Source organism: Leptinotarsa decemlineata, unplaced genomic scaffold, assembly GCF_025532065.1.
Source record: "Leptinotarsa decemlineata unplaced genomic scaffold, Ldec_3_MD MMD2_tig00026328_RagTag_RagTag, whole genome shotgun sequence".
NCBI lineage: Eukaryota > Metazoa > Arthropoda > Insecta > Coleoptera > Chrysomelidae > Leptinotarsa > Leptinotarsa decemlineata.
Genome location: NW_027412688.1, coordinates 13,024,303 through 13,047,362, shown reverse-complemented (window position 1 = coordinate 13,047,362; position 23,060 = coordinate 13,024,303). Strand labels below are relative to the sequence as shown.

Sequence of the window (23,060 nt, the reverse complement as noted above, 5' to 3'; positions counted from 1 at the left end):
TGCCTGTTCTTATTCCTGGGTTTTATTCAGGATTAATAATTTTTCGTGGTATTCTGAAGATGCGTTTTCGCCGAATATTCATTACTGGTAAGATTTGCATGTAAATAAAATCAACTAGTGGTAATTAGACAAAAGTGTTTTTATTCATTTCATTGAAGATATGCATGCCCTGTATCGTTATTCGTATCTGTTATTCTCAATAATTCTAATGGTGTCATTGAAATGTCTGAATGTGTCTTCTTCGATTGCCTTGAGTCCCGGATTTTCTGACTTTGACTTTCATGGAAATCTGCGAATATGTTTGGTTCTCGTGTTTTGCTTTTTCTTTCGAGAATAGTTTAGATTAGATGATTATAATTATAGTAGATGAAAATAACTTTCCTTGAATGAGTTCGTCAAGTGAAAGTCTGCAACTCTTATCCTCCACCTGTCTTATCGATACTACCACTTTTTCTTTACTTTTTGAGTCATCTGCAAGTACTAGATCTAGGATCTAGTTCTCTGCTACATTTATTGAAATCTTCGGAGTTGTTCCCTTTCCTTTCTTAGATTTTCCATCGCCAATATGTCTTGTCACGATCACCACAAATATGTAGGTATAAGTATTGTATTTGGGATGGAAATAAAAAATTTGTGTGAAATTTTTCGACTGACATTTTAATAACTTCAAAATCAGTTGACAACTATTGTTCTTTCATAAACTTTGTGATGAGTCCATAAAATCTAGGTAGGTTAATGGATAACCCGGGAGAAAATTTTTTTAGTTAAATTTGGGGAGTTGAATCGGCTACCCTTCCTACCAAGACACGCCAATCAAACCTTATCTCAACGGTACTGAATCGGCGATTCAACGTTTGGCACCGTACAGTGACGTAATAATAATTGTCTATGGCAGTGAGCCGTCGTTAACTGTTACGATCTTGTTCCGGTCCTTTGCCGGTAGGTAACTAATGATGGTACGGACTATAATATAAGTACTATTTTAATCATTCCCATATTGATTTATGTTGTTGAATATGTTAAAATATGTTTTTCAATTAACCAGCTGTCGCACCCCTACGAACGAAACCCTCAGAAGTCGAAACTTGTGCGAGCTGAGGACTAAAGAGGTTTTACCTTTTAACGTAAGATTGCTAACACGGGTTGGACGATAGCAAGTGAAAATCGATCGTTCAGCCTGTGGCTTGAACCACCGACTCCCACATCGGTCGATTGAGAGAGTGAACAAAACACTCACGTCAAACCAACCGGCTACCGAGCTTCCTACGACTAGAGCCACCGGTAGATAGCTGTTTCAGACTGTTGGGCATCGTCAGTACCGGACAGGCGGTTCTTGCAGTTTTGTAAATTATATTTTGAAGTGAAGTGTTATTACATACATATATAGAATATGAGATGGATAGTCCAGTAATTAGACAAATTGAAAAGTTTAAAACAGTTCTGCAAGATGTTGACACTATTTTATAAAAATACTCGCCTTCAACCTAATATTTGTCAGATTAATTTTTTCCAGTTTTTGAATTATGAAGCAAAGAAATTCAATTCAAAACTAGATATAAAGTGAATATGTATATGTTATAATTTTAAACTTGCCGCTCATCGGATTTAGTGTCGACAACGGGAAACGCCCTCCTGTCATGTGATTCAAATCAAAACTAATCGGACTTTTAACCTCGTAACTTTTCAATATCTGCCTGTCAAAATTGAGAAAAATAATTTGAGAATTTTTATGATGTGGATTTATCGACTATGTGTTAACTTTTACCATTTTGTCACATCATGTGCACAAACTCTGTATTGACTTTAACAAGTCATCTACCAGCCTGGCGTCCTATTGGTTACTATACGTCCTTAAACCCAAATCCCACCAATAGCTGGTTGAAATATCTAAACTCCACCTGAAATTTTGTTATCGTCATATGACCCATTCTTGCTGGTCGCAGCTGCGTAAGCCATATTTGTCAGTGGGTTCGTTAGTTCGGTAATGTGTTGTTCGTCTTTAACATCGTTCTGACCTGTAAATATTCTTGAAAATCTGAAAAATGGTTGTTAACGCTGAAACAAATCCCGTTTATGGGCCTTTCTTTGGCGTTATGGGAGCAGCTTCGGCTATTATATTCAGCTGTAAGTAGGTTTTTGTAGTTGTGAACTCTCGATATCGATTTTATACCACTGAATGAGTCTGGGGATACTTCTTCAGTTCTCTATAACTACTGATTACTATTGTAATAAACGGGGAATCGTCATGTATTTTGACTAGTTACAAAAATAGTTGTTAAAATCAAAGCATCCTTTGAGTTCCAATTCAATTTGAAACAAACCATGGGCGTCGTGGAATAGTCATATGCCAAGTTTTCTCGACATAGATTCTTCTGCCTTTAAAAATCGATTTTATGAAACATCCAGTTTTTGCAAGATCTATATTTTTCTTTATCTTAATAAGTAAATAAATCTACTCATTTGTCATATTTCAAATGATCACATGTCATGAAGACCCACCCCAATAAAAATTAACACTCCCTGTTAATATCAAAAACAAATATTTGATTTGCAAATATCAGTACCATATTTTAAAAATTTTAAATAGTAACTGGGTATTTAAAACAAAAAAGTTCCTCTAAATCTCTACAACATTTTGGACTTGAGTCCAGGTATTACCTATAAGAGATAATAGATAGATGGAATAATTCAACTTTTAAAATCATAAACGTTTTGCAATAAATCTATTGATATCGAAAAAGTTGGGTTGTATTTTCTATTCTGGAATGTTTTATTTTACTTTATGCATTTCATTGTTATTTTTACTAATAATGTACCTAATAGAGAAAACACTCTAGATGCTGCTAAAAAATAGGCATATAAGAGAGAAAATGTTGAAAAAAAACTGAAATGTATTCCTTAACAGGTGGATTTACCTACTTGTCACATCATGTGACTTTCAAGGTTCATCTGAAATCACATGAGTTGAAGGGAGTTACATATTAATCACATGAATCTGCCATAGGAGAAACTATCAATTGTTTTGTTTGTGGAAAATCAATACATTACTTGTAGAATTACATGATTCAATTTTAATTCAAAGAAAAATAGGTAGATGTTGTTGAAGTCTACATTGCCGTTTAATGAATTTATCCAGACATGTCAGTTTATAAATGTTTTTTATCATCTAAAATCTAAGGTATCTAGCCTTCCAGAATCATTTTTATTTGAATTTAGGAGAATATTTAATAATCTCGAAGTTCTCTGGGTCTTTACACTTTTTACACTTTACACTTACTCTTTTAACTTCATTAAAAGCAAATCATTGATTATTTGGAACATTAACATTGCATTTTTGAGTATCAGGAGATAATCTCCATTTGAAAAAGTTGTTCTATTTTATTCAGGAGTATTTATCGGAATGAATTGATTACTACTTTTTCATGTATAGAAATTGTTTCCCGGTTGGGGCGTGGTATCAATGAAATCACGTGAATTGTTCCTGAAAAACAACACATGTGAAACGAGGAAAAATCACCATTTACTTTTGCTATATACCTACACAGCCTATTCTAACAAAAACTGACCCTCCTCTGAACCTCTAACAGAAACGGTCGTGTAATCAAAAATTTGAAGGAACAAGTCAATTCTTGTTTCAAGAAATTAATACCCGAAACTTCACCTCCTTGCTAGTGGTAACTACCCCATATATTTTCACACATTCATAATAAATCATATGAAAGGTTTCTTGACCAATCCCTGTCGCAGCTTGTATATTTGCAGGAAAGAAATACAACGGTGAGAGATCAGGTGATATAGCTGGCTACCCCACTAAACAACTTTGCTTATCCACCGCCTGGGAAAACGTTCATCCACTTGAAGATACAAGTGGATAGTTTTTCCATGATTTCATAAAATTTTTTTGAAAGAACTTTGCCAGGCGTTGGATCGATAAAGTGGTTTAGTGGGGTAACCTGTTATATCACCTGATCTCTTACTGTTACATTTCTTTCTCGATGCTTAAGAGAATAGGCTCCAAAATTTCAACATATATGGAATACCCAAATAACCAATATAAATATGTTTTTTTCATAACATTGTTTGGCAGAAATCCCATTGTCTTCCTGATCTTGGTATTCATATCTCCTTTCATATAGCATCAAATTTTATGAAAATATAAGGTGGTTTCCGGAGGAATTGTCATGAAAAAACAGGAATGCTCGACTTTCAAAAGTGGACTTTTATGGTAGAAGTTTTCACTATAATTCCTGCAAATATCTGTGAGTCGGCAGATAATTGTAAGGAAATGCTGATTGCTGACCTCGGACAATACAATAATGCAAAGGAAAGTTCGGAAAATGGGCTGAATTATTGTAGGGCCATTGGCCAAGACCATTATTGGGCAATCTTCTAAATAATATATCAGTTGACTGCCCATGTCATTGATAAATATATTGAGGCTAACTGCTGCCCGGAAGTGTTGAATTTTCGGTCTGAATCTTGAAGTCAAAATTCAAGGTCAAAGTGGCAAGGGTTGTAGTTCAGCACAATTTCACCACCATCCCCCGACTCCATTCTCAAAAAAACCTATATTTTTATTTTTCTCGTCATAGTTTAACATTTATCTTTGTGTACATTATACATATTATAGTAAGCGAGCCTTGTCTGGGAAAACTTTTCGCAAAAATCTATAAAAACGTGTCGTTTGCAAGGTAAAGGGGAACGAATTTTGACCTTGAAACCATTGCAACCTTCAATCCTTCAAGCGGAGGTGTCATTCCCCATTTTTAATAGGGATGTGGATCAATTGATACCTATCCTATACTGATCCGTTTTTGAGAATCGGTCCTCTCGTATGAAATATTGGAGGATTGAAATGCAAAAGTTAGTGGATCCCCGTCAATAGGGATTAGGTCAAGGTCGTATCATCGATTCAAAGTAACCGGGAATCAACAATACTGTTAATGGATCTTGATTGTTTTTCCGAAACACCTTTAGAAATATAACCATTGAGAAATCTGCTTGATCGACATGGGAGAGTCTGACAAAAGAATTAATATATCCTGAAACCGAAAACTACCTAGACCGGCTAACAGAGCCGATCATATTCTCTTAAATAACCACTAGGGTTCTTTACTATTTCTCAGGAAGGACTGCATTCATTGTCGTCCTTTATGTCCAATTCGAAGTTTTCAGTGTGCTTTATGGCGACCTCCCTCTAAAAAATTTGGGAGTATACGAGGCTACCCTCCAAGACGACCATTTCATAATATGAAATCAGTTCTAAATATACCTATCGTGGCTGATTTCGAGCTTATTGTTCTCTGATCAGAGACGAAATCTGATTTTGCACAAAATCGTTATCCACAATTACGGAAATGATAGACCTAGAAAAAAGTCATTCTGGCGCATTGTTCTCGGCTTCCTATAAAAGTCTTTCTACTCCATTGATGAAAAGCTTCAATATTTGGCACATAATCGAGATTTAGTTCTAGAGAAGGAAATCGTCGACTATGACACTGTCAAGTTTCAAATCAGATAATAATGATGAGGTTATCGGTCTCAGCTACTTCTAGAATTCCTAAAAGTTATCTCATAATTGACGGAGTATTAGTTCCTTCAGGATTCAACAAGTTTTATCTACACAACGCACTTAATGAATCTTTTCAAATCGCAGTAAAATCGACTTATCAGAAAACATCGATAACTGTTTGCTAAATGACTAGTCTCAATTCAAAATGTTCCGTTACTCAACGGTATGAGGTCCCTACCCACTGGTCAAGGAAATCTGTTAAAATCTGTTTTCCGTTAACCAGCTGTCGCCCCCCTACGAACAGCAACTCTCAAATGTCGAAACTTGTGCGAGCGAAGGACTAACGATGTCTTATCTTTTAACGTGTGATTCCTAAGACAGTGAATGTCCTTGCACAGCCGCCAGGAAAATCACAGTCTGAATTTCATTGGAGTGGTTTGCTAAGGAATTTATCTCGTAATATCTTTTTATAAAGTTGCCGGTTAGCAAGCGGGGGTAACAAACCTTTCTTTGTGGAAAGCTAAATTTTTTTGACTAGTCTAATTCAATTGAGGAGTAATGTGTAGACGAAAAAATGCCATACATTTTTTGCACAGAGGGTTTTTCCGCATTTTTTTATAATAATAACAAATGACGATATGCTTTGACCAGGATATTTTAGTCCTTTCGGTTTCGAACTAACCACGTTCAAGTCTAAAACATTGTCAAAAGCAGATGTGATCTCAGGAAACAACTGCCCTCTAATGGTGATACAAATGGTGCACGTGATTCTTGATGTGGATACGTCATATAGTTGAAAAATGAAAAGATGAAGACGAATTGAACTAGAGAGAGTTGAATTCATACACCACGTGCCTAGATTGCCTGCGATTGGTCCGGTCTGCCTGACGCTCTGGTTGTGTTGCCACTTCTATAATTTAAGTATTGAATCTATTACCATTACTCCCAAACGGAATAGTCTAAGAGACTGTGAATGGCAGACTCACCTTATTTTATAAAACCAGCGCATGCTAGTATGAAATTTTGGATCATCGTGACTTTGGCAGATAACAAGTAGCGAAGGTGTATAAATTAGCACCCTAAAAATTGTAATAAAAACACTTTTCTTATAACTTCTTCAGTTCGAGGGTAATCCCTCTCCAGACCCCCTTGAAATAAATTGTAATTATATTTATTTCTGACCGGGATATTATAAGCTTATATCGTCATAGTTACTCTATCAATAAAGAGGGTCATAACTCCCTTGGGACATTATAGATTTTATAATTCCCTCTACCTTTCACAAGTAAAAATAAATAGAAATGAAAACTGAACCATATTTTATTTATTCACGTCATTACAAATAATAAATGTACAATTTTGAAATGTTCCCTGAAAATTACTTCCGCCACTGGAAACAATTTCTTCTTTTGTATGGCTGGAGCTTCTGTTCACTATAGTCGAGGTACCTGCCTCTTCTGATGACAAAGTAGACAACATACGCGCCGTTTTATTTCCCAATTCGATGCTATCCTCCAAATACCCCTCCGCCACCGTGGAACTTTTCCAACCTCCGTGTCTTTTTAAGTTAGTCATAGTTGCTCCTGCATTGGCTAGAGCAGTAGCAGAAGTGCGACGAAGGCAATGTCCCGTATAGGAAGATGCGTTTGGCAATCCTAAATACATTGCGATTTTGCTGGGGATTTTCCCAAACATGTTTTTTCCAATTGGCTGAGATGTACATTTATTTTGTCGGAAGTTCAAAAAAAATCGTTCAATACCTTTAGGACGCAAAGACATATAAAGTCTTAATAAAGGCAAAGCGGAGAACTCTTTTTCATCCACAACTGTAAATTTCTTCGATACACCAGTTTTACTTTCCGGTACGTTTACTACCATAACGGAATCCCGGTCCTCTATATCCGATATCTTCATATTCAAAAGTTCCTGACTTCTGTATCCTCCAAAATAACCCATAATCAAAACAACCTATAACAAAAAAAAGGAAATAAATACACACAAAAAGGAAAATAAGAAAAAAATTACCTTATGCAATAAATGAATATCATTAGGAGCGTCCTTTAGGAATCTGATAACATCTTTAGGAGATAAAACAGCAGACTTTTTCGGCTTATAACTCTTACTCTTCCGTTTCAAAAAAGCCTGTAGTTCATTGAACTTGGTGATATCTCGTTTCTCATGTATAGTCACCATCGATTTTAGCATTGACCATTTAGTCCATAAAGAATTCGGACTATACGTTTCTGACTGAAACGAATAAACACAATTACTACCAAATCTACCGAAAAACATAGAAAATTCCTTACCAGTTCTTGAAAATATGCCAGAAATACAGTTTCAGTTACATCTTTTGGCATAACATTTTTCCGTGTCAGCCAGTCCAGATATATCTTGTATTCTTTTTGGTATACGGCTTCACTTTTCGATGGAATTAATGATTCTCTTGCTTGTTCAGCTTTTTTCAAAATATCCTCCATTATATTTGGGGTAGAAAACACGTTTTCACCGCAAACACAGCTTGATAACAAAGTTCTGTTAATAAACAAGTAACATAGCAACAACCTAGCAACAAGAAAACTCTACTATAATCAACGGTACCTGATTCAAATATACCGGGAAGGTAATGAATTGGTACATTTTTCCGTTTCAAAAATGAACAAAATTTTATTGAAATCGGTCAGAAATAAAATTATCTATGTACCACGGGAATTAATGAGCCTTAATAACCTCAGGCAATTGCTGTCCCTCGGGCCAGAGGCCCTCGGGACGCAAACTTTGCCATCGGTAATTAAGGCCCTCCTAATTCCCTTGATACATAAATAACTATTACGTTATAGTATAAAAACTGAATTTTATATTATACGTTATTTGGGTGTAACTTTTGGAAAATGTTTCCTAAGTAGCCAGGCAGGTTCGATAGTTCAAACACCGTTCTAAAGGGTAGCTGTAGGTGAGAGTGCGAGGTAATACATCAAGCGAATGCGAGTGAGACAGTGATGTTTGGCACACATCTTTCGAGTCATTAAACATGGCAGATGTGATAATTCCGCGAAAGGTAGTGCCAAAATAATATTGTTTTATGTAAAAATGCTGAACAAATCTCAAATCTCCAAAAAACATAACATTAATATATTCCAATAGTTATCCAAATAGCATTCATGAAGTTCAGTTTTTATACTATAACGTGAGTATATTTACAATTTATTAATAACTTTTAGGGGTCCGGCACGATACTGAGTATATGGCAATTGATACCGTGATTTCTAATATCATTCCGAATAAATTATTAGGAAATTGTGGATTTTATACTGTGACGATTTTCAGTTTACTAATTTATATAACTTTGCTACCTGTTAACTGCCAAAGAAACTATGATCATAACTTCATACTAGCCCACCGTTCAACTTCAATAAATTAAGGAAGGGCTGACATTCATGGCCTTTAGAATCTGTTAATCAAACTGGCAACTTTCGCAACACATTTGAATGTCTACATCCAAAGTTCACAAAGGCTGGCAAATTAATCAGAGGAAAAAGGCGGAGCTTCTGATATGTAGTTTACTAATCTGTGACTATGTCTCATTTCACATCTGCGGCATTTCAGGTAATTGGAGAGAATGATGAAATGGAGAAAACCCTAATATATTCTATTCTTATTTTTTTGTGTCTCAGGACAGTGAAAGAAGAGCTTTTTCAATGTTTAGAAGTTCAAATCAGTGTTTGGTTGTGAAAAAAATATTCAATTCACTTTCTGGGTCACCCGGTTTTAAATATTCCGAAATAATATAGTTGTTTGAGATGAAATAGTTCTTCGAATAGGAATATGAGTTTTTTCACTTGTCATTTCCATGAGGAATAGTTTTCAAAAATACTTTTTTATGAGATTGAAATACGATATTTTAATTCGTTTTGATTTTTTTAAATTCATGACAAGTAAATTTAATTTCCTGAATCATCTAGAGATGAAGCAAACGTTTTATCTTGACCTGTGGTCATCCCGTGGTCGAATCAACGGAAAGAGAAATTGCTGGCTCACTAGAATCATCAAAAAATTTAATTTTCCATTCGTGGTTTTTCAGTAAACTCCTCGATAGTTTCCTGAAAAAAAACTAATCCAAAATCTATAATACAAATTATCGTAATGCGTTTTTATGGAAAATATAAAAACATAGGTACATATTATTATATAGGTAACAATTACCCAAAAAAAGGTCGATAAAAAACTGATTTTTTCCTCCACAAAAAATGACTTTCGTTGAATATTTATATAGGTAGCTTCAGATTCCTCATTTCCTAAATCTCAAAGTTTCAATTTAGGAATATGTATTAGAAAGTTACAACTCTTTTCTTTTCCTTACATAGGGTTTACTTTGCGACAAGATTGAAACCGAAACTAACCAATGTAGTGGTCAAATTTAGAAATCACTTGGTTTGTCATCTCTCAACTTTCGTAAATCCTTGCTATATATACATAGGCTTACCATTATCTAAACGACAAACGGAAAGCTCAAAGTTTTGATTTATATTTAATTTATTGCTAAAAAAAAAGAAATTTGAATAAAAAATTTACCTTCCTTCTTATTCTCTTTGCTAATATTCGTCTTCACCCACCGTCCTTTGCGACAGTTGTAGAACAAAAATGAACCAAGGAATAAGTTTAGGTTGTCTTTCGAAACATTTGCTTTAATTTTATTGAGATTTTCATCTGGATTGGTTTGTATCTCGTAAGAATTCTAACAGAACTCAAGGATTACTAGACTTTGCCACAGATAAAATCACATCCGGCTGAATTTTTGAATAGTTCTAGTATACACTTTATAGATGCGGTCACAAATATTTTGATTTTTTTTTTACCAAGGAATATAATTTATTTTATATATATATTTTATAATTTTTTATTTTATTTTTATCGTTGTTTTACTGGGTTAAAATTAAATATTTTGAGAAATAGTCAACGGTTGAAAATTTAACTCTGGACCTTACTGAAAAACAAGAAAATACTTTACAAAATGTTTATTTCGTGAAAAAAATATCACAAATATTCCTTTTTGTTATTGCACCATACTATAATTTTCAACAAATTAAAAACTACGAACAAAAATTGAAAAACATTTAATCGTTGAATTAGGAAATAGTTGCTGATAATGGACCAGAAAACAAAAAAAACAATTAAAATTTTCGGAATATGTTCAGGTGAGCTGAAAATTTTACACTGAACTCTTTTCTAGGTAAGTATTCAATTTATTTACAGAAAACATCAGAATCAAGATGCGCCGCTTTTCTTTAAAAATTGGTTAATATACTAGAATTGCATCTAATAATTGTTGTTTTTATTCATTTATTGGAGGTGGTTCACAGGTTGTGATGTCATTAACTTTTCAGTTCATCTAAACAATAGAGCGCTCCAAAACAGTATCATGCATAATGCACACGATCTCCCAGACAAGGCTGCTTGTACAGAGTCGCACTAATGAACGACCGATTTTTTTCAATAATATGCGGCTGGGTATAGGAACATTTTTAGGTGGAGTGTAGGCCGTATCAGTACTTTACATTTTGAAAATTTTAAACTTTAAAATACCGTATATGTACACACCACATGCTTTAAAACGTAACTGACCACATCGACACTGACAATCCGCCAGCCGATTGCAGTTACATCTAATTGGCCAGTGTAAGGAGGCTTGTCTATTTTGATCACACATCCATCTTTGTTTGGGTTAATCTGTTTGTTGGATGGATATAGTTTAGGTGATTGTTGAAAGTTACCTCGGTCACTGTTATGTTGTTTAAGGAACAATATAAATAACTTTCTGAATAATAGTTATTCTAATAAGAAAGTGAAAGCAATGTTATATGCTAGATACCTAGATAACCAAGCGCTTTATCATTTTTATTTTTTGAATACTTTTTACCACTAAACAGTTCCGGTCACCAACAATTGTCTCATTTGGGTAATGAAGACATGGAACTACATAATACGCCAATGAAAATATATGAACTACTCAGTTAAACTAATGCAAACCAAGCAAAAACCTAGTAAACTTAAGAACTAACAATATTTAAAAAATATTTATGCCTAATTTATGTGAAAATTACACACAATGAGAAACTGAGGTCCCTTATTACCTACCTTAAGATTGCGTCTACCCATAGAGGACACAAAATTACTTAAATCAAATTCTCAATGAATATGATTCAGATCCCTTTTTATGGTGACATTCTATTGAACTCGTATTAATTAGGAAGCAACATTTACAGTTCTATATTTTATTAACCATGTTTTTCTCATTTTCAATTTTCTCTAAAACCACATCAGTTCTGTTACATTGATTCTCAGTTTACACTTTTTATTAGCTGTCTATAATTAGAGTTTCATATACTCTCTCGTATAATTTCACATTAGAAAAATGTAGAAAATTCATTAAGATAGACACATGAAGTTAACTGGAGTATCTCACGTAACAAGTATAACCTAAACAAATCGTGGAGATTATACCTACTTTAAAAATAGTAGTTTTTCATTTTCGTTACAGGCTCGTGGAATGTGGATACGAATTTTTGCTTGCAGTTTTTTCATACAGGGTGTTCAACCGAAAACTAAACAGAGTTATTACGGGAACTGCGTCCACATTTCATAGACCACTCCGCCACTTTCACCTCCAAGGGAGGGTTATAATATCCCCAAAATATTTCAATGGCATGGTCGATCAACGGTGCGTATTCACCAAAAAAGCAAGCACGAACGAGCATGAGCGAGCATTCGTGTATGTTCGCTCGTGTTTGATGTCTCGTTCACACCAGAGCGAATATCTTCAAGTTCGTAGTAACGCCTCCTTCTCGATCTTTTCTGAACGCGAACAAGCATACGTTCGCTCTCTCATCAATCGATTATTGATGCAGAATGCTCGTTCACTCTTGTTCGCTCTTATTCGCTCGTGCTCGCTTTTTTGGTGAATACGCATCTTGAGATGTTTTAAAGCACATGAAATTGTTCACGGTGGTATTTGAAATTTGAATTTCTGTCCAATAATTTTATAAAAAATTCCAAAAGATCTTAGCTGCTCACTTTTTAGTCGATCAAATGTTCAAACTGATGACCACGGATCATTTGTAAGATAATAAAGAGATTGAAAAATAGTTATTGGCAATTGAACATAAATTGAATCATTCTTTGTGATTACCAATATTGTATTATCAGAAAATTTTTGGTCACTGCTATTTTCCAACAGAAAAGAATATTACTTGTATGCTTGTGCTGTTTTTGAATTGAAGAATTTTTCATCGCATTTATTTAAAAATAGATTATTATTCACATGATATTATTATAATGATAACACTTCCAAAATACAAATCATGAAATTTTAAAACACCAATAATTAATTGGCGCTCCGGGGCGACTTCATTGATTCCAGTGGCGCATTTGCTTTCTAAGCTGCAGGAAAACCCGGAAAAACCTGCAGCACCATCATCTGAAGATCTTGATCTGCCAATGTCTTCTCTCTCATAAAACAAAATGTAGGTTGTCCCCAGAGGCTCCAATAAATTCAATACATCGCCAGAACACTTAGTGAAATGACTATCGTCAAACCAGTCCGTTTTGTCTTTGGCCAAGGCGTAATAATGACCAGATTCAACGCCAGAACCACAGTGAACAATGACTGCATGAAGATTATAACAATCTGTTTAAAAAAAAAAAACCGGTTTAAAATCTGTTTTTCCGTTAATCAGCTGTCGCCCCCATACGAACGACAGAAGTTGAGAAACTTATGCGAGCTAAGGACTAACGAGGTCTTACCTTTTAACGTGTGATTCCAAACACGGTTGCAGAATCAATCGTCTGCTAGATTGAAGAGTTCATCAATTTCGAACCTTCGTAAGAGTTTGGTGCTTCCGTCAGAGGTTGAGTCTTGTTTGAAGATCATCAGTGTTATTATTAGATTGACTGGTGCCTCAGATATACTTGTTTTCTTATAACAGTTAGTTTGGCGTATGTTTGGCAATGCAGTCGATCATCACCTGTTAAAAGTTCCATTTTCAGATGATTTAACAGTAAGCTTTGCACGGACTGCAAAGCTTACTGTTAGTCATATTAGGAAACGCTAGTTGAAGTTCCAGAAATTCACATACGTTTTCGCTACTACAAAGTAAACAAGTGAGGATTTTTCCAGCAAAAGATTAACAAACACAAGTCGAGATAGACTACGGAATCATTCAATCCAGATCGGTCAGGAGTAATCGATTCTGCTATATAAGATCCGAACTTAAATCGACCTTCACCGAGCTGATAATAGAATGAAATATATTTTATAATGAATTTAGTATATTAGAAAATATGTTGAAAATGGGTTCGCTAAAAAAATCCTGGACAGACTATTTTTAATCATTTTTTGAAAAATGATTTTTAATTAAATTTTGCAACATCAAGATAATAAGAAAATTTGTGTCCTTACTTGAAGTATAAAACGTATAGAATGTGCAGCCGTTGGGTTGTCTATTATTTATTATTTACCTGGGCGAACTACTGGTTTGTCAGGTATAAACAGGTATATCGATGCCAGTTACTTTCACTGATTAGATAATAAAAAAAAATATATCATCATAAGCGCTGTTTCATTGCGAACACGTTAATATAGGGTTGTCTCCAGAAAATTCGGTCCTATTAGGGGTTTGCGAACTTTGAAGATTTGAATTTCAATGCGCGTGGAAATTTGTGACAGAGAGATCCGAGGTAAGTATACTGTGTAATAATAAAGGACCCAACACCGTAGTAGCCTCGAATGGGACCTTGAATATTAGAAAGTGCGCATGCTCGGAATGTAAATAAATAATTAAATAAAATAATAATGCAAAAAAAAAATTAAAAATAGTCTGTCCAGGATTTTTTAGCGAACCCATTTTTAACATATTTTCTAATATACTAAATTCATTATAAAATATATTTCATTCTATTATCAGCTCGGTGAAGGTCGATTTAGGTTCGGATCTTCTACTATATTGTTTTATTCACGAAAAGTAATTAACAAGAGCCCCAAGAATTCGGAACAATCCTCTTGTTGTTGGAGGAAAAGATGATACATTCATGATATGAATGTACATTTTGAAGACACATGGAACGACCAGATAATTTAGAGAAACCTTCACGACCCGATGAATGTTAAAATGAAAAACTGTTCAATTTTTTATAGACTTTGAAAAATCTAATTGTTATTGGTATTAACAATAATGATATCAATTAGAGTGGGGGGTCCTCAAAAAATAGCATTGTTTGAAGTATTTCTGGAAATGTACAAGAAATTATGTATTTGTTTTGCGTGTAGCCTTGAAGATGACGATAAGCTTGCCAACTAGATGATGGTATGATATTTTTTTGTTAGGAAACACACGTTAATCGCACAAGTTTCGTCTTCTGAGGGTTGTTGTTCGCAGGGGTGCGACAGCTGGTTAACGGAAAAACAGATTTATATCCAATTGTACGTGAATGACTTTCAATCTAATATATTCGAATGAGAAAACTCCAATCAATAATAATTTTATTCGAAAAGTTCTTGCATATATTCCGAAACATTCAGCGAGTGATTCAGCGGCAATTCTTTGACACAAAATTTTCTAAATTCGCTGTCGTGCTCTTGAGATTGAACCGTTTACGTTTTAAACGAAAAAAATATAGAGAAGAAAAATTTGTTGACCTTGGATGGCATTCAATTACTGCCTCATCTTTCAAATGTTGGTCAAAATCAATTGTATGGTCATTTGATGTTTGTTTGAAATTATTTATATCAACTTTTTTACGGGACTGGATTTCAAAACGGGACAGTATTGAATTTTTTTTTTTGGAGGTATGGAAAAAATTGAATAAACATAACCCAACCACCGCTATTAGAAGATTTGTGGAATCAGTCCGAACATACTTCAAAATGTATAAATGTCGAAAGAAGCGTTATTATTGTATAGGCGCGGAGGCGGTTGTAATTTTTCACAAAACTGTTAGTCGAAATTCTCAAATTTAACAAAATTTCAAAGGTGTTAATACATTTTACTCGATACCCACTTCCTAGTGTTATTTAAATAATTTGGGGTATTTCTTATCCTTGTTTGGGGTGTAACTGGCGAAGTCACAAATATCCTGAAAAAATTAATCAGAATATCGATTTTGTTCAAAAGGTTTCACGGGTTTGAAGGAAGCAATTATTATTTAGATCCATTGACCGCCTCGACTGTTATTCATTGTTTAAAACAGATTAATTGGAGTGAAATTGGAATGTGCATTGAGAACTGCGTATGTTATTATGTCCCTATAATAGTAGTCCGGATACCTAGTAGTATTTTACGATCTATCTGACTGGCTAAATTATTTATACCTACGGTTAGAATGATGTATTGTGAGACACTGTTAAAAATAGATTAGCTATACGCGCTATTCATTAGAGAGTATTTTTCAAACCTTCAGAATAGAACGTTTTACAGTAAAAGTAAATTTTTTTCTATTGTTGCTTCAAAACTGTAATGTCTCCGAGACAATGATCCGCATGAAAATGGTGTTGTCGTCGTCCTTTTCGAGTTGGAACGCTACCAAATGTCTATCAAACATGTCTAGCCTGGTCATTGGGATTTTATGCCTACACAGGATCGGTCGGTAGTCGTTCTATTTTGGATCGACTTTCGGAGTGATGACTGGGGTATCGTTTTGTGATGCGAAAAATATTTCGTTGTTCAGGAGACACCGCGCGCCGAATTGATTTTTTTTTTCGGTTGTCATATGCTTGAGATGATTCTGGACTGACTTTCATATTATATGGAATTTTCATCTTGCCTAAAATTTATTGCATAAAATAAATGACGATCAAGAAAATGTCTTTGTTTTTTCATATTTCATTATGGAAATATCTAGTCTGGTAGAACGTCTACACATTAGTTAGTACATATATGCCCTTTATCATATGACATTTTTTGCATAGAATTTATAGACCTGAGAAAATCTTTCAGTTATTAAAACTAGACACATTTTCCTACAAAAAATATATTTTCGTGATATATATAAACACATGAAAAGTAGTGTTTTTGTTGGTAAATTCATATTAAATAATATTTAATAGTGGCCAAGTGAATTTTTTTCAGGTACATTCAAATAACAATTTTAATAAACAAATTGACAACCCCAGTCAAAAAATGTCAAAAATAATTATAGAATGATATATTCATAATTTTGCAATTAACGTTTCAAATAAATGTTTTTGTAAGATCCGCAATTATCATTTGTGATGTTTTCAATATAAAGGTAATGATCTATTTTTAAAACTTCATGTTACCACATTTGTTACCTAATGACAGATATATCAAAATTTTGTCTTACTTATATATGACTCCGCTCTACGAAAGTCAGCAGTTTACGAGGAATGTGTTTCGTGCGATTGAAGCAACTGCCGATTGTGTTCATATTTGGCTTGCATGTATGTTTTAACGGTTTTTTCGTTGCAGTTGGAATTAGTTCTTTTTTGTATGCGTAAAAAGACTATCCTTATTCATATTGTATATCCATTATTAATTAGGATACCTAAGGAGAGGCCGAGATTATTTATTTCAAGCAGGAGATGTTTAACTCTGTTAAAAAATCTGTTGATAATTTTTTTTCCGTTGACCAGCTACGCCCACCTACGAACGACAAGCAAACTTTTGCAAGCTAAGGACTAACGAGGTCTTACATTTTAACGTATGATTCCTAACACGGGTTGGACGATAGCAAGTGAAAATCAAGCGTTTAGCCTGGAGCTTGAACCATGGACTCACACATCGGCCGATTAACTGAGTGAACAAAGCACCCACGTCGAATCGCCCGGCTACCGACCGTGCGATTTCTAGCACGAATACCAATCTTCTATTCAAAAGCGGTTTTTCTTCATTTGTGAATTTATGAAAAAAAATTATACCTATTTGATGAAATTTTTTGTACGTGCTCTTGAATCAGGAATTGATTCAAATATTTAGATGGCAGTTGGAAGTGATATTTATTAGGGTATTCATCAAAAAGAATCATTCCTTATAAGAAACATTTTTATTAAAACAACAAATTCATACTTGAATCACTTCTACTCGAGCTCTTACTGCAGGATAGTACAGAAAACATATTTTATCAAACTTAATTTATCTAAAATTATCTACGTACCTACATGTAAGAGTAGGTACCTATAACATTGAAGTGAAATGACAAGAGTTTCCAATACAAACGGCCCTGTTCAGTGAGATATGATTTTCATCAGTGGTGTAGTTCTTAAACTACGTTTTTGATTGAAGTTTTTATAATTTATTTATTATATTTTCTCAACAAAATCATCTAAACAAACACATCTCCTAGCAACACCTAACATAATCCATTTGAAGGAAATTGTAGGGCACTACATTACACCCCCCCCCTTAAAAAAATATTAAACGCGGAAATGAACTCTTCTTCCAAAGCGGGTTACATACTTTGATTTTTATGGATTTTCATTTTGATTTTCTGATTTCTTCTTGAGAATTCCATTTGGTGTATTTGGAAATTTTGCATTTTCAGGTAAATTTTCATTTGATGATTCTATAAAAGCTGGCTTCAACCTATCAATCGAAATATTCTTTCTTTTTCCATTCACTGAAAGTGTACAATATTTTTCGGTTCTTTCTAAAACCTTGTAGGGACTAGAATAAGGAGTTTGCAATGGTTTTTTAACACAATCTGTTCTTAGAAAAACATGAGAGGTGTTTCGCAATTCCTTATGTACAAACATTTTTTTCTCTCCATGATGACTGGACTGATCGTTGATTTTTATGTTTCTCATGGTTTCTTGTAAAGTTTTCAAAAACTCTTTATGCGATAATTTCTTTTCTTTTCCATTAGTTAACACAAAATCTCCTGAAACACGTAGCGTAGAACCATACAATATTTCAGCACTACTTAAACCATTTAAATCTTCTTTTGGAGAAACTCTAATACCATATAGCACAGTGGGGATATATTCGGACCATTTTTCAATAGGGTGGCATTTGAGTGCAGATTTCATTGATCTGTGAAACCTTTCTATCATTCCATTTGAACTTGGATGGTAAGGTGTAGTATGTATATGTTGAAAACCCATGATCTTTGAAAACTACTTGAAAAGTGCACTTTCAAATTGTCTTCCTTGATCTGTTGTTACTCTGGAAGGAATACCAAAACGAGTGATCCAACCATCATAAAATGCTTTGGCAACTGCGTTTCTGCTGATATGTCTCGAATTGGAAAAGCTTCAACCCATCTTGAATAGCTATCAATACAGGTGAGGCAGTAAGAGAATCCATTAGATGGGGGTAGTGGTCCAACTAAATCAATATTTATATGTTCAATATTTATATGGCATCAGGTATTGCAAAATAGCCTGTTGGGCTCACAATATGTTTGGTTACTTTAGATTTCTGACATGATATAATTTCTTTAATTTGTTTGTTGATATTTTGCCAAACAAATTTATTCTTCATCAGTCTCAGCGAGGCTTTGATACCTGGATGTAACAAATTGTGAATTTTATCAAATATCTCTCTTCCGAAAGGTTCAGGAACATATGGTCTGATATAATTGGTTGAAATATCACAAATTATGTTGAAATTAGTAACAGGAATTTCCATTTTCTTCAACACTAATATGGTATTTCCTTCTAGCAAATCTTGTAGTTGGGCATCATTTGCTTGTTCTTTTTCCCATATTCATAATCGATTGTGTTCTCTAAACTGATAGTATAAATCCTTGATAAGGCATCAGCTACTATGTTTTGACTCCCAGAAATATACTGAATATCTGTTGAAAACTGGCTTATATAATCTAAATAACGAATTTGTCTTGGTGACAAAGTTTCGTTATTTTTTTCGAAGGCAAAAGTGATTGGTTTGTGATCCGTATAAATGACAAATTGTCGACTTTTTAACATATATTGAAAATATTTGATAGCTTCATAAATAGCCAGTAGTTCCCGGTCATAAGTACTGATTTGATCTGATAACTTTTGAGTTTCTGAGAAAAGAATCCCAGAGGTTTCCAAAAATTTTCTTCGAACTGATTAACTGCTGCTCCAATGGATTCATTTGAAGCATCAACCATCAAGGCTAAGGGACTAGTCATCGATGGGTGAACTAATAAAGCTGCGTTAGTTATTGCCTCTTTAATTTTCAAGAAAGCTTTCTCTTGTGACATGGTCCAACAGAGTTTTTCATTTTTCTTTGGATTTCCTTTCAGGAATTCATTCAGGAGTGCTTGAATTTTAGCTGATTTGGGTATAGATGTTCGATAAAAATTGACCATACCAAGAAACCGTCTCAGTCCATTATTATCTTCTGGCTTTTTGTATTCTATAATTCCTTGAATTTTTTTATCAGTTGGTTTTGAAGTAACTTGACCATGGTTTTATCAAATGATTATAAGAACTATTCACTTCTTGGGGTCAACAATTGTAGTTTTTAAACCACTTTTAAAAAACGTTTTTGATTCAAGTTTTTATTAATTTTTTATTATATTTTCTCAACAAAATCATCTAAACAAACACATCTCCTAGCAACACCTAGCATACTCCATTTGAAGGAAATTGTAGGGCACTACAGTGGTTATGAAATCACAATTACAAAATAAAGATAATTTTTTCAAAGCATAATTCAATATTCGTTCTTGTCCCAAGTTTTGGAATGAACTATCTATTGGGGATTAGTTTCACACAAAAAGTTAAAAACATCAAGTGTGCTTGGTTTCATTGGAAACAAAATGATTGTTTTGATGCATTGCCCAAGTACTTATTTTTTTTTTGTGAAAAATAATGATTACTTCACGGTAAACTATTTTTTCTTGTTTATTGCTATGAATTGTTAAATAATTATTCAGAAGTATCGATAACAGATGAAAGAAGATGTGAGTTTAATAGGACAGCAAATATTTTGAATATGAAGAAGAAATATAAAATGATGCTATCAATGACTTGTTATCGTGACACAAGTAGACTTGTCGTATCCGTGACATAAAGTCGTAATTTTGTGAATGAAATACGTTTTTTTTTCTTGTAATGTTATCAAATGTTACCAAGAAATGTGAAATGAGGTGACACAGGTGCCTTATTAAGAAATTTCCAAGTACGCCATTGTGGATGATAGTGTTCCATATAAGTGAACTTTTATATCGTCATTCTTTCATATTATTACATTGTATATCGTTTCTATGAATTATATAAATGATTATATAATATATTATTATATAGGTATCCGAAGTTTAGTTTATAATTGGTTTCAAAATAATTCATTAAATAGGAAGCAATATATTCTATACGGGCGACATAATTAGTTCAAAAAATAAAAAAAAAAATCTTTCAATTCTTTGGCTACAGTAAATTCATTTAGCAAATCACAAATGTTTGCTGATGACACCACTTTAATTTACAATGGAAATAGTGTACAAGAAATCAAAATTAATATTTTAAAAGATTTTGATCAGATATATGTATGGCTTCAATGCCATAAAATGTCACTGAATTTTCAGAAATCTTCTTATGTTTATGTCATTAAAAGATCCAATTGAAGTCCATAAAGAAAATATTAGCGCCTAATTTTTTGGTCTCATTATTCTAGATGAAAATGTAAATTGTATCATTTAAACAATAAGAAGAAAAATAGCTCCCATATTTGTAATTGTATTCAAAATGAGAAATGTTGAACCACTATAATACTTTAAATTCATTTATCTTTCATTATTTTATCCCAAAATTCAATATCTAATCTCAATATGAGAAATGGTAACAAACCTTCAGGCAACTTATTAGTCAACCAAAAAAACTATTGGATTTTTCATCCTTACATATATATATATATATATATATATATATATATATATATATATATATATATATATATCAAAAATGAAAAATTCGTGGATACAACACTCCAAACAGGGGGGCAAACCGCGGACACGTGTTTCTGGCTATTGGCCTCATCAGCGCGGTGCAGCCAAGTGTGAAGATGGGCAACACTTGTTTGCCGAAAGCAGGAAACAACACAAACGCACGGAGTCAACAACAGGAGCCAACCGCACATTTGTGGTTCCAGTTAGAAGACCTAGAATTCCCAGGCTACATCTAACACGACCACGTAGGCAGCTATAGCTACCTGCGTGACTTCCGGGTCCAGGATATGAATACAAATAGAGATTTTATCGAGTGTGCATGAGTGTTGGAGTGTTGTATCCACGAATTTTTCATTTTTGATTTATATCATGCACACTCGATAAAATCTCTATTTGTATTCATATCCTGGACCCGGAAGTCACGCAGGTATCTATAGCTGCCTACGTGGTCGTGTTAGATGTAGCCTGGGAATTCTAGGTCTTCTAACTGGAACCACAAATGTGCGGTTGGCTCCTGTTGTTGACTCCGTGCGTTTGTGTTGTTTCCTGCTTTCGGCAAACAAGTGTTGCCCATCTTCACACTTGGCTGCACCGCGCTGATGAGGCCAATAGCCAGAAACACGTGTCCGCGGTTTGCCCCCCTGTTTGGAGTGTTGTATCCACGAATTTTTCATTTTTGATTTATATCATTCACACTCGATAAAATCTCTATATATATATATATATATATATATATATATATATATATATATATATATATATATATATATTATTAACAAAAAAACGGAATACTAGTTTACAACACTCGTAACTTGTTACCTACTGTAAAATCCTTTAAATATATTTTTCTAGTCCTCATTCCGAATCGAATAAAGCCTTACTCACATTTTCAGAAGCTTTATATGTATTTTTCACGTTTTTCAACTTGTTGCCTAAATTATTGAAGAGATGTTTGCCATTGAATAATGAATCCGAAACATTGGGATTCCATCACAATATTAATTATTCTTCATTTTCAGCGTTGGGAGCAGCCTATGGAACGGCAAAATCCGGCACAGGTATCGCTGCCATGGCCGTCATGAGGCCTGAACAGATTATGAAGTGTATCATACCCGTTGTCATGGCGGGTATTGTTGCCATTTACGGGTTGGTCATTGCCGTACTAATCTCTGGTAGCGTAAACGACAACTCAACCTACAGCTTATATAAGTAAGTTATCTCACATATTCTCCATATTTTGTAAATTCACATTTTTTTTTTTTAATTTTCTTTCATTTGATTGAAGTTACAATTCGATACTATCGAGTTCTCAACAATAAGTCCATTTTATTAAAAAAACTCGTGTAATAACTGATAATATAAAATAAAAATCTTCATAACAATAAAAAATGCAATTTCAAGAGTTTCATCTTCGTCGGTTGTGTTGGTTATCGCTGACTCATCATTAGCCCATCATGAAAGTCGTCGATTCTTCGGGGATTTAGATTGGAATTTCTTCATTCCCTGAAATTATATGAGGAACGAATAAAACTTGAGTTCTGGTAAGTGGTATTGGTTGTGTTACAAAGGTCTTCTGGCATCGTAGGATGTGACGTAATTTGAATAGAAAAATTTTAATTGACATTGCAGTATGAATACAGGGGTATTTCAAAAGTGGGTATTATCG

At 33.9% G+C, this 23,060-nt stretch overlaps 2 protein-coding genes across 2 annotated transcripts in view; one reads left to right on the top strand and one right to left on the bottom strand.

Moving 5' to 3' along the window:
• The first annotated feature begins 1,930 nt into the window (after positions 1-1,930).
• LOC111509167 (Vacuolar H[+] ATPase 16kD subunit 1) overlaps positions 1,931-23,060 on the top strand; it is a 31,323-nt gene continuing 10,193 nt past the window's right edge. The window contains exons 1-2 of the mRNA XM_023164856.2: positions 1,931-2,124; positions 22,414-22,603. Coding sequence (XP_023020624.1) covers positions 2,043-2,124; positions 22,414-22,603 — 272 coding nt within the window. The 5' untranslated portion in view covers positions 1,931-2,042. The remainder of the gene's footprint in view (positions 2,125-22,413; positions 22,604-23,060) is intronic.
• Positions 6,819-8,288, bottom strand: LOC141485493 (uncharacterized). Its single transcript, XM_074182304.1, has 3 exons — positions 7,819-8,288; positions 7,538-7,759; positions 6,819-7,480 (listed from the first exon to the last, which is right to left on the bottom strand). Exons 1-3 carry the CDS (start codon positions 7,987-7,989, stop codon positions 6,833-6,835), a joined length of 1,041 nt encoding a protein of 346 aa, XP_074038405.1. The 5' UTR covers positions 7,990-8,288; the 3' UTR covers positions 6,819-6,832.